Source organism: Colius striatus, chromosome 1 (assembly GCF_028858725.1).
Source record: "Colius striatus isolate bColStr4 chromosome 1, bColStr4.1.hap1, whole genome shotgun sequence".
In the NCBI taxonomy this organism is placed as follows: domain Eukaryota; kingdom Metazoa; phylum Chordata; class Aves; order Coliiformes; family Coliidae; genus Colius; species Colius striatus.
Window position 1 is genome coordinate 186,407,006 of NC_084759.1, and position 16,806 is coordinate 186,423,811.

Sequence of the window (16,806 nt, forward strand, 5' to 3'; positions counted from 1 at the left end):
TTATATCTGTAATTTATTCCAGGAGAGTACTGCACTGTTAAGTAGCTTTTGCTCATTTGAAACAAGAACTAGATTGTTGAATATTTTTATCACTGCCTATTATAATAACTAAAACTGGTAATCTATGAGTAAGATTTTATTTAAGATGCCAGGTAAGGGGTAGTACATAGACAAAAAAGAGAATTGAAACTTTTAATTTGTTGATGTGATTTGGAAGCAGCCCTATGAGAATGTAGTACAGTCACTTTCTAGTGTGTTCTGTTAATTAAAATTCAGGAGGCATTTTCCTGTTCCCTGGCTTAACTGAAGTTTTTTGCTGTGCTTTTGTTCTGTATCTGAATAGATGTTGTTGAAAGCCAAAGTGTAAGGGAGAACTTTTCAAAGACGGCATGACTCACTGAACGGTGCGAATATCACAAAGTGTACAGGCAGCTGTGTTCACAAGGCTGTTTTAAACTGACAGTTAACTTTTCAGTCTAAGGTAAGTATGAAGGTTTGTAACTGTTGAAAAATCTGCAGCAAGTTAATCCTAATATAAGATACTCCTCAAGGTTTTTGATCAGATTGGCAAGCAATCAGATGAACAAAACAGGGCTAAGTGAACAATAGAAATGGTTGATACTGGCTAAATTAGAAACAGCTTGCTGTAGCTGAGTTAGGGTGAGTATGTGAGTTCATCAGACTCGTAATGAAGTCTGTCACTCTATATACCAGATAAGAAGAGTTAAATTCAATTAAAAGTTAATATCTAAACATATTTAAAATATGTTTTCTATTCTGGATTTCTAAAAAAAGAAAATAAAAAAGCTTTGGTTACAGAATAATCCTCAAACTAAATGCCTGTAAAAATGGTTCTTAGATGTTGAAATAAAAGATACATAACAAAATCATTGATACATAAACTTTGATTTTGTTGGCATTTATACTGTATTGTTATGAACTGTGGTTGTAGGATGTAATGTTTTTGTGCAGGTTGTTAGAATGTTTAGATGTTTTGAAATGTAAATACAGCTCAATAATAAATACTGCTTTTATTTATTATTTCTTAGGTAGACAAAAACCTAGTTCAGCACTGACCTGAGTACGTGAAGGAACTAAATTATATTTTTGGCCTTTCTTCATCATTTGCATTTGATTTTTTTATCATTTAATTGCTCTTGTGAAGTGTTATGACCAGGGAAGAAGGTTACAGAGAAGAATTCAGCTATGACAGGATGCCAACCTTAGAGCGTGGAAAACAAGAGAATGGAAATTATATACCAGATATCAAATCCAGTGATCTTCAACTATCAAAGAGACTGCATCCTTGCTTTAGTTACAGAACATGGATCTTTTCTTTGCTGATGGGTGTAAGTACTTTAAATGACACAAACATTAAAAATGTAGGTGAGGTCTCAGTGCCCTGTTATCTCTTCTGCTTCACATTTTCTGGGGACTCAGAATTTCATCACCAATAGCATGGAATAGAAATATTTGTAAAGAAAAGAATACATTTAGTAAGTTAAACATGTAGTCCTTAATTGACTAATCTTATTATTTGAATGATTCTGCACTAATCAAAGATGCTACATGAATGCTGTTTTTTATCTTTATTAATAAATTATGTAGTATAAAGTGAGAATAAATGTGATGGTGGGAGATATCAGCCCATAAGCATAAGCAATGCCTTTTTGTAAAGGATGTAAAATGTTCTGATCCTATGCAGTCCTTTATCATACTTTTAATTGTTAGAAGTACTTTACTTGCAATGATAGTATTTTGACATTAAAATATATATATATCATGTTTAATTACCACATTAATCTTTCACAGTTCAATAGTCATGTAGTTATTTGGTAGAATCCTCATGTGGTGAGGTGTATACTTGTTTCTTACGTGAATATCACAGTGATTTGATTTTTTGTGTCATTGCTAGTATCATAGTACACTGATCTTGCGTGTACATCATATGCTACCTCACATTCAGAGACAAGTTAATTGAAGGCCATTATATCAAATATAATTTGATCTTGTTCTGTCAGCTTGTGTGTTTTGAAGACTAATTTTTGTTACAAGCTAAAAATGTTTCACTGTTAATGTGGTAATAACTTGTTTTTGCACAGTGAATAAAAGTATTGCCTTATTTTTGTGGAAACAGATGAACATTTGTTATTTTCTGACAATCTGCAAAACTTGGATTTCCTTTCAGATGTACTGTTATGTAAAGAAAGGGCAAAAGAAGAGCTGGCTTTCTTTGCATAAAATTTTCTCAAACTTAATTGACAAGGAGGACAAATGTCTTTAATTACATTTCTCTTTTTTACTGCATGGTTTTGAATAATTTAAGATACTAGTGTTTAATGATCATTTGCTGAAATAATATTATCAAGAAGCATGAATTTTATGACTAGATGAAAATGCAATTTTATTAATAAACTAATCCACTAAATTCCAATTAGATTTTTCTCCCATGTATTGTGTTAGTTAATCTCTCTCAAGTCTTCTGAATGTCAGTGTACAGAAAAGAAAGTCTGTTTGCTGGGCAACAAAAGTCCCGGTGAACAGAACCGTCTTCTTCAGGGAGCAGCTGCAAACTGTAGCATGACATGGAAGTGGCCGCTCCTGTGCGGGAGCGATTCAATGTGTTTCAAGCGCAATTTCAAGCTGTGTTCCATAAATGCTGTTCCTCAACTCTGCCAGCATTCTCTGTGTGTGTGCTTATACACTATCCTTATTGTCTGTCGTTTTTTGACAAGACCTTTTTATAGACCCCTATAATTTTGTAATATGAAAAAAATGACCAAATAAGACCAAAGAGCCATTATATCGCTCATCTTCCCCATCCCTTTTGAGGAAATGCCTACTCAGAGGAACAACAAGCACAGGAAAAATGTTAGTATAATACACTGATCATTTATTGTTGAGTGTAACTTTGATAATTCTGAAATAAACAAAATATTAACAAGGGAACAGGTGGCTAGATTTCTGAGTATGCCACAGGACTGAAGCAGAAAGAGAGTTTGGAGGGAGGCCAGAATAGAGGTGGAAGCAACTTCACCAGTGTAGCCAAATATGATTTTTGTTACTGTGTTCTAGTTGGTAACTGCTCAGCTGCCCATATACATAATGAATGTTGGTTGAACCAAGCAGAGAATGCAAAGTAAAGGCTTAGTTGAGGTTTCTGAAACATTTTTATGACTGAACACTACAATTACCTCTTGAGTATTTTATTAGCTATTTACCAGGTCAGGGCACAATGTTTGATCTAACCATGATGATATTGTTCACTATTAAGTCTTAGTAACCAGCAAAACATCTTCAGAACTCTCTTCTTCAGCATGTTTTGATATTTTTCTTCAAAATTACTCGCACAAAGACCACGTTATTAAATGTTCATGAGTAACTTAATTTGAAAGGGATTGGTGATTTCTATCAGGCTAGTTGCCTTTTAAAAACAGTTTTATTCATATTGATTTATCTTTTTTGTTGCTTTGCAGACATGCCTCCTTATTACTTCTGGATTTTCACTCTATCTGGGAAATATTTTTCCATCTGAAATGGATTATTTACGTTGTGCAGCAGGTTCAGTAAGCATTCCTAATTATTTGCTGTGGCTGTTTGACAGCAAAATCAATAATAAATAATTTTTCGTGGGTTTATTGTCTTTTATGCTCTCTTGTTACTACTAACTTTCTTCATTGAAGATTTATTTTCATTTAACAGTTCATTCAATGGGTTTTCCTCCCATGGTTAAGGGAATAACTGTTGTCATAAAGACAACTGTTTTGCACTACCATTTTCAGTAACCAGCTCCCCACTGGCATGCAGTAGTTATCTGCGTGACCGGTTTTTTTCTGCTTAATTTTAAGAAAATGTGCATTGTTATTTATATGGGGAGTTTCCTGCTTAAATGCAATTTGAATATGTTTCAGATTGTATTTCAAAGTATTACTTCTTCAGTTTATTTTGCCATAATGTTCAATATTGAAGCAAACTAAAGTTCTCTTGAGTATTGTTTTATTAGTAAAATATGCATTAGAGTCTGACATTTTCCACAGTCCACTATTTTTTTGCTATAGTTTTAGGAACTTTTTTTTTTTTACTGTATTATATGTGCTTAATCTACACTCTAGAAATATGTGCAGGAGTCTGATGTACCAGTTTTGTTCAGGACGGAATTCTGTTCTGTCATTGTTATTTTTACAACTTGACTTGCAGATTTGTTCTAAGTTAGGTACAAGACTGATGCTTTATTTTAAACAAGTCCCAGGAATTGCTCTGTGAATGAATTGTTGCTTGTGCTTCTACTCTGAGGTGTTAGAATAAAGTTGAAGCAGGTTTTGAAGTTAATGTCTCATTTGATATGTAAACAGTTACTGATATGTTTCTTTTTCTACCTAAAATCTTTATGAACTTCGAATTTATTGAGAATTTTGAAATATCTGGTAGATAGAGAATGTTATCACAATGGGTTTTGATGGCTTGCTTATGGGTAAAGATGTGTACTTTTGGATGTCTGAGTAAAGTATTACAGCTCTTGCCACATATAATGGAGTCAATGTGGTTGGAAGAGCCTGGAGAGCTGTATATAGCCAATTGCTCACCAACTGTCCATCTTAGCAAAAACTGAATTTGCTCTATAAACCTTTTTAACTCTTTTTACTAGTAATAGAATTCAGTTGCCTAAACTTAGTCATGTAGTGTTCTAGAGACTCTATAGTGTCCAGGATGTAAAAGGATGTTTTAATTCTGTTAAACACATTCCACTTTGGTGTAAAGGATGTGCTGCTAAGAATTTTAAATTCATGTTAATCCATATTAATGTGGTTCCATTAGTAAGCCATCAGCGCTTGGATGTGTAAAACATAATGAGTAAAGAAATGCATTATTTAACATGGAATCATTTTCAGTAATTTTCGTTGAGTATATTTTTATTTTGCTTATTTGTATTTGTAAAATTATGTACTTGTGTAAAATACAGTTGGATCTGTAATGGTACTATATCTATTGTGGTGGGGAACAGGTAAGACAAAGAGAAATTACTTTTTGAAACTTTTCACTTACACGTGATCTTTCCATTTAGCTCTGCCCTTAAGTATAGAAACACAGTTCCTACTGAACATAGGAGATCCCAGGCACAGTTCTTGAAGTATAATTTAAATTAACAGATCAATTTTAACAAATTTAATCTGGAATGTGTTGAGACTGGCCAAATTTTAGCTTACACAACCATGACTTTCTCTGTGTAAAAGTATGTGGAGGCCCAGTTTAGGATTAGCAGTGTTGTTCTTTTACTTCTGAAGGATCTCAAGCCTTCCAGAATTAACTAACAAGGGCATGAAGTGCCTTATGAAAGACTTTATTCCTTTCCTTTACTCATCACATTGTGCTGGGTACCTAGTCAAAAGTGAGTGATATGAAAGACATATTTAAACCTCTTCTAATCCTAAAATACTGATTTTAATTAATAAGCTCAGACAAGAGTAGCAGACTTTCCTCTGAGTTTTTAGTCTTCTATTTGTTTAACTAAAATACGAACTTTGACAAAATAAAATACGTGTATAGAAATATATACAAAATTCTTTGTGCAGAATATCCCACTAGTTTTCTCTTTCAATTTTCCCAGTGCATTCCTTCAGCAGTTGTGAGCTTTGCTATAGCAAGGAATAAAATTAACGTGGTAAGTATAAGGTTTTATTGGCAAGGATATATATATTTTTTTCATCTGTGTTTAAAATGAGAGAGAAACCCATCATAAACCTGTTTTTCAGATACCAAATTTTCAGATTCTGTTCGTCTCTACATTTGCTGTTACAACAACTTGTTTAATTTGGTTTGGCTGCAAACTTGTCCTCAATCCATCAGCTATAAATGTAAGTTACTACAACAATTACTAGTAAATATGAACATATCCTAATCTTAAATTATTTTAAAAGTATGCATTTCAGCAACTATGTTAAACTTCAAATAATTTGATCTTGAAATTAGTTCAGCACTTTCATACAGTTTCAGTGAACCACGTTTTTAAGACCTGGTGCAGGCTCAGAGCAAATTGAGTTAAGGTAGTGCTAATCTACTTTCTACTACACGCATTTGCGAGTTCCTTAGTTGTGGAAGAGGATTAGGAACACAGCTTACTTAGTTTTTGACATCTGGTGGTAGATTTTATGTAGAGTGGTAGATCTGGAGAGAATTTTCTGTGGTGATTAGGAATTTAACATTGAATTTCCCATTGTTACAGATGGTATAAAACGGTACTTCTTTCTAGCTTTAGTTGTATTTCTGTTCAAAAAATAAAGCAAACAAAACCACTTGAACTTCAAAACTAGTGATAAGAGATTTTTATTTTGATCTAGGAGTATTGGACAAATTTTATGAGTGGAAGGCCTTATCTGATATTCTAGACATACCATTTCAGAAAAAATACACTGGAAAGATAGAAGTGTAGTTACTTGAACTTGTAGATTTAGTCTCCACTGCACTTGATGTGGATTTACAGGCTGAATTAAATTGTTCTACAGGCCACATGTTTGACCCCTCTTCTTTTTGCCAAATAATGTCTTTATTTTTCATGCCAGCACTTTCTCTAGAAGCTTACGACTCTGATGTTTATTGCTGTTTGTGGCTCTATTACAACTCTACAGTCTTTTGGGTACTGTGAGACACAGTTACGATTTCCTGCAAGGGATGAGTTTCAGTGCCCCCAAAAGCCTCTCAGACCAGCCACATGTGATCTTTTCCAAAACACAAGTACTGCAAGATACGTGTGAGGGAAAAACTGAGATTTGATCATCTACATAGCAGGTCTGACATAGGGGAGCAATATAGTTCTGTTCTAAGACATTGAATAATGGTTTATTCCAGTTGTGTAGGTTCTGAATGCTGCCTATACACAAGCTCTTCCTAAACTGTTGGTACCTTGCCCAATGGCCTGATGTAGCCACCAAGTGTTTTCTTGGCTTGCCAGTGGAAAAACCGTGCTTTTGAAGACAAGAGGAGGAGTTCTTCACTGCCTGACTTGCATGCCTCTAGAAAGTAATTCAGCCCATGTAGAGTAGGTATCTAACTCTTTTCATGAGAAGACAGGTAACCAAAGAGAAATGTTGAATATTACATTCACTTATTTGTCTCTTGAAGATGAACAATGGCAGGAAGAATGGCAGAATCCATGCTTTTGTAGTCTCTTAGACCTGCAAGAATTACAAAACCATGAAGAGCCTTCATTGATGCTCTGCTAGTGCTAGGTAGAGCACAGAGCTTGGATTCTAGGCCCGGTTCTTTGGATTGTGTTTTCATTCAGCATTAGACATTGTATTGCATCATTTGAATTGCAGCATAGGGTCTGAGAGCTTGTGGCCCTCCTTCCTCCTTGCCCCCTCAGTGGATTGCCTTAGCCCTTTGGCTAGTCAGGCTTGCTATTGTCTGTCCTCTTTCTCTTCCTATGAGTCTTTTGTGATTTGCTGCAGTGTTCTGACTTCACATGAAAAATTCTTCAAGTAGAAATGTGCCCAGAAATCAGCGCCTTGTCATTAAGTACTCATCTGGAAGACAGTGATAAAATCTTCAGGCAGAATATTCCCACAAATGTTTCTTAGGTTAGGCATTTTCAGTACTATGAGCACACTAACTATTGTCCTAGAGATTCGTTAGGAACCAAGAAAAATGATTAACGAGGTATCTAATTAACAGATACGTCTAAATGTCACAGAAAACAGAGTCTGCTGGATCCTTCTAGATTCCACCCCCTCCTTTATTTTTAATGTGCAAGATGTAACTTATTTATGTCTGGGATTTTACTGACAGATAAATTTCAACTTAATTCTACTTATTCTGCTGGAAATCTTCATGGCAACTACTGTGATCATTTCAGCTAGGTCTACTGAAGACTGCTGTATGAGAAACAAAGTAGGTATTATTAAGGATTAAAAGTCTTTGTTGTTTAAAAATCTATTTTTCCTATATTACATACATTTCCTATATTACACACATTGACAAGTGTGGCAACTCCAGTATATAACTTCTTATTACATGGTAAAACTAGACGTGAGCAATAAATAGAATAATGTTACTAAACAGTAATAGCCTTCTCCGAGAGTGCAGTGGCCCCTCTGCAAAATGACCTGTTGCAATTATTCATCACTGAGTTGTTTGAATGTCTTATGAACAGGCATGGCAAATGTTTCTGTTCTGTATAGAGCAAAGCTTAATGTATGAATCATGAGAGTACTGTGACTTGCAAATGTGCAAGCATCGCCCTTTTGAAGCCTGAGGTGGAGAAAGCATTCATCACGTGTGCCACTTTGGTGGTATCTGGACAATGAATATTGCCTGCAGGGTTTGGAGCTATAAAATTTTCTTTAGTCACAAGTGCTGTCACAAATCCTGCCCTCATTTTTCTACAATAGTACTTCTTTTTGGTGATAATAAAGCACGTGTGCTGTGCCAGATCAGTAAAAATGTTGCTTGCTAGATAAAGTTGTGTAGTGTACTGTCCTCCTTCAGTATAGCCTGAAGGCTCAGGAAGAAGGTATGTATTTTGAAGCTGTAAAGGGGAGACAAGATGACCACATTTCATTGTTGCGTAGTGGTTTATAACAGTTAATCTGGGACTGCCTCATTTATTTTAAATGTGAATGATGTGGTGTGCCACTGGTGAACACTGTGGCATGTCACTGTCAGCTCTTATGGCCCAAACAGACATTGCATACCTTTGTTAGGGTCTCCAACAGGTTGTACTGAATATTAGAAAGAAATGTATTGCTTTGTGTATTTTTTTTAACATAATTTTTTTGTTCCCCTCTAGAATACTGCATATGATAGTACCATCATTTCGAGCAATGTCAGCTTTCCTACTCGAATTCTGAAATCTTATTCAGTAAGAAAAGCATTGTTTTCTTTCATTAAATCAATTTGTTCATTCATCTTGTTAAGTGCTAAGCTCTTTAAAGCCAGGAGATCAGTGTAGGTAAGAGCTGCAAGAATAAAGACAAAAGTGAGAGATATACTTTAAAATATTTCCTTTTAGATTATTACAAAATAAATGATACTTTTCATGTGTAATAGTAAGAAGACTACTTAATGACTTAAGTCAGCAATTGCTGCTTAGTAAATGAATTAAATCTTCAATATATGTAATATATTAATGACCTAATGATAAATAGCATAAACTGGACTGTTGTTCAGGGGAATAAATAAATCAAATAAGAACATAAATATGTATAATGAAGCTTATCTTGTTTTCACTGAAACCAGCTGGAGTTTTGCCACATTTTATATCTGAAAAATACTGACTTCATGCAGAGCTAATAGCAGAAATGCACTTTTTTCCTTTCTGTATGCAAATAGGACACTTGGTGTTCAAATGCACTGTTAATAATTTTGTATCCTGTTTTTTGTTTTAGGTAATTGAGGTGATTATTGGAATTTCAGCAGTATTTGGTGGAATAATTGCTTTGAATATGGATGTTCTAGTCTCAGGTCCATATCTTTCAGTAACATTCTTTTGGATCTTAGTTGCAGTAAGTAGTGGCAAAATTAAGGAACTCTTAATGTATTTTAATTTTTTTTCCTTTAATTATTCTCTCCCTGATGGAATATTTATTTGGCCCTAATAGTAGTTGGTAATTGCTGCTTCATAAATGAATTAAATCTTCAATATACTTACTATATTAATGCAATGTACTTGTTCTGTTTTGGTGTACAATAGTTCGGTTCTTATAAAAAGTTCTGATACATTTTCAGTCCTCAATTCAGTAAAATGGAAATGAGTAATAAGAGTATTAAAAGCTAAGTGTTTGGTCAAACAAATCCAAGGTTTTAGAGTATTTAGGCTGCAAAATAAAACATGAGTTTAGTTTCAGTGTTGCAGAATCCTTTGAGCCGTCATCTTTAGCCTGTCAGCCTTAACTGTCTTAAAAGTCTGAGACTGTGATTGGTAACCGTTGTTGCTAATAACATCCTGTGCCGAGGAGCAGTGGATTCATAAGTGATGCTCTGCTACCCTGCTTGCTATAAATTGAACTTGTTGAGAAAGAGGACAATGAACATTAGGTTTATCTATGGCTCCTGTGCCTGGAAAATCCCTCAGCATGAAGCGGAAAAAGATCATAAACAAGTTTCCCAGCATTCAGAAATCACAAAGTTCAGTAGGGTTCATTAGATTTTTATGTAGAAAGTTTCTATGTCTTCTAAGTTTTGAGATAGTCGTATTTCAGTATGTATAGATTTAATACATGACACTCATGAAGTAAAACAATTTAGTTTTATTCTCCACGTGACTGATTCTTAATACTATCATAAGTCTATACAGTTTTGCCTTTTCTGGAAATTTGAGATGTGGTTTGTGGTAATCACTAACTCAGATGTAATCTCTTTAGTTTTCAAGTAGGTGGATATTTATTTTGTTATGCTTTTTTTTGTTTAGTGTTTCCCAAGTGCTATTGCAAGTCATGTAGCTGCTGAATATCCAAGTAAATGTCTGGTAAGTGTGTAAAATTCTTGAATTTTGTCATTAGAGTGGAATAATTCTAAGAAAGCCTGACTGTGATAGTGGCACTAGTTCTATTTATTCACTTGTTTTTAGCTACTTCTACAAAGTGTGACAGAAATGTGTAGCATGAGTGTAAGCTGATATTGCTGAAAAGAAATAGGTCTTTGAGACTTAATTCCACCTATTCTAGAAAACAATTCAAAGGACTGTTGGTTGGGGTTTTTTTCACTGCTTCCTTGGGAATGGATATTACTGTAGGAAAATGACATCCCACATATGGTATGCCCAGAACTGCTTTCATGCTTCTGTGCTGACATCTCTGTTTTGATTATAAGTTGTGGTTTCTAAAACAAAAAAATTAGGTGTTAGAACCTATTTTAAACAAATTCCTCCTCTGCATGACTAGCAACAAGAACTAAGAGTATTTAGTAGAGTGTGTTTATTCCTTGACTGTCCCAACCTCTTTCAAACATCTGTTCTAAGTTGTAGTCATACAACTCTATATAAGTCAGTAATGATGTATAACAACAACTGAAGTCACAATTTGGTCTTGTAGGGTTGATGATTGAATGAAAACTTGTCTGCCTGTATGGCAATAAATATCTGCTGTTAATTCTCATTATTTCATACAACCTGAAGAATAAATGATACTTTTCTACTAGCTCTCTAAAATTGGTCATTTCTTCCTCTATCTGCATATGAAAGGCACTTTAAAAATCAAACAAAACCTCCATCATCTATATTAAATCAAAAATGTTTTACAAAATGATAGTGTTTTGGCTAAGAAACTTAATTTATTCAAAGCTTGCATCTGCATTTCCATGAAACATTTGTCTTGTGTAATCTTACACGCTTTTACACACTTGTGTTGTCCTTGTTTCACAGGGACATATAGCTCACAATCCAATCTATTGACTTGTTTTTACTGTTATGTGACATTCATTATCTTACTTTTTAGGTTGAGGTCCTGATCGCCATTAGCAGTGTTACCTCTCCATTGCTGTTTACTGCGTCTGCGTACTTAACCTTCAGTATCATGCGAGTTGTTGACATCTTCAGAAATTATCCACCTGCTGTTGAAGTAAGTATGTTTATGGCATTGAAAAATTAACATCTTTGTGTTACAATAGTAACACAAGAATGAATTAGGAAGTATAAGAAGACAAGATACTACATTATAAAGACTTAATAAAATGTTACAGAAGTTATTCTGAAAGTCTTATTTAACTAATGATATCATTTTAAGTATGTTAAGTGTATTGTGGCCTTGGAATTACATTTTTTTTTTAAAAATAGGACATTATTCTAAAGATTCAGTAAAAATAATATGTAATATGCTGGTTTCCTTGGGTTTTTTATAAATATGTAGTATGTAAATTAAAGACTCCAGGTTTACTTGAAGGATACATTTTCCTGTTTCATAGGATGTCTACCAACAGTTGGGATTGTAAACTTACACCTCGAGTCATTCAAAGCCCGGACTGGGGCAGAGAAGAAAAAAAAATTGGAAAATCTTAAAACATTTCAATGTAAAGTGCTACCAGTATCTTACTGAAGAGCTTTCTAGGGCTTTACCATCCAAGCGTTTAGCAAGATATGACGATGTTCAAAGAACCATTTATTTGGATTAAAATAGTGTCAATAAGAATCTTGACTTTTTGTACCCACTTCTGCTGAACTAGTCTTGTAATTTTTGAAGAAGTGAGGGAAAATATTTCTTAAACTGAAATCTTTGGGACTGAGAACCAGCTTTTGAGTATGCGATGCTGTTGTGGTATTGGAGGGGCTATCATTCTATGGTTCTATGATTACTGTGAGGTTGCACCTCAGGAAGCAATCGAGGCTTCCATATTCTCTTTAAGTAGCTTTTTCTGTTGCTCATGTTGGAAACACTTCAGAACTTGACTGTCCAGACAGCTGGTGTGACCTTGCAGAGCATTTCTTACATTTTTATGCAACTTTGTGTCTCAGTGCAGCAAGAGTGGGCTGCTCTGCAAAGGAGGGTGAACAATGGAGTGGAAGGTGACAGCAAGGCAGGGAAGGACAGTGACCTTATTGACCAGGAGTGGAATCCTCCAGCAGCCCAAAAAAGATAACCAATGTGGGTCCAGCCATGGTAACCAGGTTCAGCTGCTAGTTCAGTGACTGCCAAACAAGTCCATAGTGGTGAGGCAGGTTCAAAGTCACTCAGGACAAGGTCAGAGTCAGCAAGGCCCAGGCCCAGCTGTGACATCGCTCAAGTCACAGACAGAAGTCAGACTCTGTATTTTAGAGGATGGTTTCCTCGATTATGTTCTGTTTCTAGACTAAAAGATCATTTGCCAAATTAACATTTTGTTAAAACTTATTGATCTGTTTTTGAGCAGTCCCTGGCACCTGAATTTTAATCGATGCTTCATGCTGAAATAAACTGTAAATTCTAATTTGAGTTAAAAAATGAAATCTAGTTACACATCTCAAGAATATTGGGGTGGGAATGGTGGAAAATATTTTATTGAGTAGTTAACAACATATTCATGTCTATTTTCAGCAATCTTATGATGTACTTCTGTTACTTCTGATGTTGATGCTGCTAATTCAGGCATGCCTTACTATTAGCACTGTAATACAGTGTGTAAATTACAAGACAAAAATGAAACTACAAGATTCGTCATGGGCAGCATCACAGGTTAAAAAACAGGAATACAGAACAACAGAGGTATGTATTTATGCCCATTGTAAAATTAAAAAAATCTGTACTTAACATATTTTTTGGTAGTTTTTGACGTTGCTTAATTCAGATTACAATTAAAAACTGTTCTGTAAAACTGTAAGGTGTTAAATGCAGTAGTGAATTTTGTAATAAAGAGGTAATATTTTGCTAGTTGAATGGTAACTGGGGCGTGATAGACACAACATCTTTAAGTCTGTGACAAGTCCTCTTAAGAGAAAAAAAGTTGGAAGGGTAAAACCCCCAATATTATGGGCTCTCAGTTATAGATGGGGTTTCATTGTTGTACTAAGATAGAATGATAGTCCTACTCTCCTCCACAGGATGCAGGTCCTTAATTACTGTTTGTATGTCAGAACTAAGTTACAGGAAAGATGATGGGTCTTGCATCACTATGTTCTGATAATGCGATAGCTGTCTTAGGAAAAGGGTGGATTTAACCCTTTCAGTGCAAGAAGTTTGGGGCTGTGGAATGAGAGTACTTGATACAGTTGTATCTTTCCAAGGCCTGATCTGGGGGAGTGATTTTTTTACTAAGCTTAGTTCTCTAAAGTCTCATAAACTACAAATGAGAAGACTTAAGAACCTGGAACATAGGTACAAGAATGGGCAAGCTTATTGAGTGGCTACCTGTGCTGCACAGTATGAAGTAGTGTGCAGTAGGAGAGTGCTGGGAATCCCAGGTCTCTCCATGTCTTAACTACTGCTAAAGTTGGTGATAAAGATCAGCGTTGGTATTTCTCTCCATTTCCCTCCTGCACTTACAGTGTTCAAGCTGTCCTTCCAGATGCAGATTTGGCACTTACTTTTTTTAGAGCTTGGTGGTGTCAGTATTACTGTTACCACTTTTCCTGTAGTGATTCGAGGCTAGAATGCTATTTCAGGGACTGGGGTAATCCATATTACTTCAGCCTCCATAGGTTAACTACATCTATCTCCTAGCACAGCACTGTAGCTTTTGGGCTTTTCTCACCTCTGCTGTACAGAGCAAGATACTGTATCCTTCAATGCTAGGAGAGAGTAACTCCTTCATTTGGAGCAGGAATGAAACTCAGTCAAGTCATTATACAAGTGGTAATGGAAAGTAGAAGCTGTGAGTTGTGTCCACTCGGGTTTCTGATGGCATTCAGCATAGGTTGCTTATTTTCTAAGTCTGTGTTCTGAGAGTTACGTTCTGTATAAAAGCTGAAGCACAGCTGCACCTCCAGTGCTGCAAGTCACGCTGTGGAGCATAAGTCCTGGCCTGGCTAGGCAGATCTATTCAGAATATTATTTACATTAGTATTCCTAGTTTGTGAGCCACTGAGAAGTTGGATGCAAATTAAATGCTAAAAGGAGCACTTTGTCCAGAAAGCAACAACTTTTTCCTTACCTTTTAGTATTTAAAAACATGAATAACATAATAATGTTACAGGTGAAGTTATAGGTCGTTTTGGCTTCTCAGAAGTCTATTCTTAGGTAAGGCCTTAGCCTGCTTGCATTTATGTAGATAAATGTTGCCTCACTTGCACTGCAGGGGCTACTTGTGGCTCTGTGTTTAGAGATTAGGTGCTAGGGCTTTCTGTCACATTTTGGCAAGAGTCTTGAAAAACTGTCCTAAGTAACATCTAAAGTAGAAATGTGGCCAATTTTACACAAATATCTCAAGTATTATAAATTTTGCACTATTCTATTTTATACAAAAGATATACTATAGAATATGCAAAATTGTACAATTTACAATGTATAGAATATTTTAATAGATGTGACTGTAACTATTGATGTTTACATTCACCTGGATTCACTCAGGTATTTATTTTCTTGAACTTCAGTTTTTAACCAAAGCATTGTTTAATGTTTCCATTTGTCTGAAATTTGTTTATTTTTAGGTTTCCAATAATACCTTAAAGGATTTTGACAAAGACAAGGCCTGGAAAGCAGTTGTGGTGCAGATGGCTCAGTAGTTTGGATTCTGCAAATGTGCAAATGCAGACAGTGCAGTACAATCCAATACAGTAAACCAACTGTTTGAATTATGGCTTAAAAACTTTTGAGTTTATAAACAGCAATTTAGTTACAGCATTAGGATCCAAGGAATAACACAGTAAATAATGTGTCTTTATAATAATTTGGACATATATCAATGATTTTGTTAACATATCTGCCTTTTCTGTTGGTATCTGTGTCCTAGTGTTGCTTTAGAAGATACCTTTAGAAAAAAGGTAGTGTCATAAGGATTTATGCTAATTGCAAAGTAAAACATGACAAAATGTAGTAGGCTTCATATAGTTGCAACAGATGGTTATAACTGCAGTTATGCAGTCAATGTAACTGATAAATGCTTTTGTAAAGTTATGAGTACAAGTCATAATTGATGTTTTTGCTTATACTTCACTTTTGTAGGAGTTGTAAAGTTGTTTTGCATCTCATTGCTTTTATATAAATAAAAGTCTTTATTATGTGGAAACTCAAGAATGTGGGTTGACATTCTAATTGGAGAGGTGAAAAAGAAATCCTCTTTCCCATTAAACTTCCTTTTCTGGACTGTTACAGGGGGAAGGGGCTTTTTCTACATGGCCAAGCACAAAATGTTCTAGTCAAAACAAAATAAATATCAAACAGAAGCAATTAGCCAAAACCCAGGAAATATTTACTTATATTAAAAGAGTTTTTTTCACATGTGAAAATCTATTTTTAGGTGTATTATTTTCAATTTATTTATTTTCCTAACTACCTTTAAAACTTACAGAACCGAGCTGCCCCTAAACATGGAATATCCCCCACACAGATTGCCTTTTCCTCCAAGGCAATGTGTACGATCATGTAGATCTTGAACACTGTAAGAATTTCTGTGTTAACAGGCTTTTTGGTGGAACTAGGGAGACAGCTGCAGTGTTTCGTATGCTTTTTCTGTTTTTATTGTTTTATTGATTTTTATTTTTAGAATTTCTAGACTTTGAAGTTCATTCTTTTTTTAGTCTGAAATAACCCAGATCATCTATCCACAGCATGCTGTAAAGTTTACCTCTTTGCTTTTGGTGAGGGCAAGTAGAGATAAAAGGTGTGTACAAAGAAAGACAAACGTGTGGACTCTTTCAGATAAGCTGCCATGTCTTCTGATTTTTTTTTTTAAAGCTGGCAATTATGATGGCATTTTAATACATAAAGAATACTCTTTAAAATTCAGAGCAGTGCTTATTGAGAGCATGGATACAGTGACCTCTCTGTTCACTGAAAATAGTGTGTGGTTTTGGTCTGGGCTAATACATCTACAGCCAGAGGATGCAGCTACTGTTTCCTTAAATATTGCCCGATCTCATGCCTCTACTGGTGGTTCTTGTGTGAACATTCACTCAACAGGGTAGATAATAATATATTTGCTGCAATCTTACCATTTTTATAAATAGAAAAAGTTAGCTTTCAGTTACTGTTTTGAAAATCACAAAGGAATAGTGACAGGTCTACCTAAAAATAAGCATTCAAATAGCTTTCTAAATCTAATGCATGGATTGAAATGACAAAGACTGTAAATGGTTGGATCTACAGTGATCATGGATCACTGTACAGCAAAAAGCTAGAACAAGACATAGAATAGTGTGAATGTATCTTAATGATTTGTTTTCTTTTATGTTGTAAGACACATGTCTTT

The 16,806-nt window shown here is 35.0% G+C and overlaps 1 protein-coding gene across 5 annotated transcripts; it reads left to right on the forward strand.

Annotated features, from left to right (window-relative positions):
* The first annotated feature begins 1,169 nt into the window (after window positions 1-1,169).
* MLC1 (modulator of VRAC current 1) lies at window positions 1,170-15,121 on the forward strand. Of its 5 annotated transcripts, XM_010210188.2 has the most exons (11): window positions 1,170-1,349; window positions 3,477-3,566; window positions 5,606-5,659; window positions 5,751-5,852; window positions 7,783-7,884; window positions 8,783-8,854; window positions 9,381-9,497; window positions 10,403-10,459; window positions 11,427-11,549; window positions 12,999-13,166; window positions 15,047-15,121. In XM_010210188.2, the coding sequence occupies exons 1-11, from the start codon at window positions 1,170-1,172 to the stop codon at window positions 15,119-15,121; spliced, it is 1,140 nt and encodes a 379-aa protein (XP_010208490.2). The 5 variants fall into 5 exon arrangements, with proteins under 5 accessions (XP_010208490.2, XP_061844894.1, XP_061844905.1 ...); XM_061988910.1 differs by lacking the exon at window positions 10,403-10,459; XM_061988921.1 differs by lacking the exon at window positions 5,751-5,852.
* Window positions 15,122-16,806: the final 1,685 nt, after the last annotated feature.

Bases quoted from the DNA above. Each gene is read 5' to 3' on its own strand.
- MLC1 (XM_010210188.2), top strand. From the start codon at position 1,170: ATGACCAGGGAAGAAGGTTACAGAGAAGAATTCAGCTATGACAGGATG. The intron at 3,567-5,605 runs GTAAGCATTCCT...CAATTTTCCCAG, and splicing joins TACGTTGTGCAGCAGGTTCA to TGCATTCCTTCAGCAGTTGT. The intron at 11,550-12,998 runs GTAAGTATGTTT...GTCTATTTTCAG, and splicing joins ATTATCCACCTGCTGTTGAA to CAATCTTATGATGTACTTCT.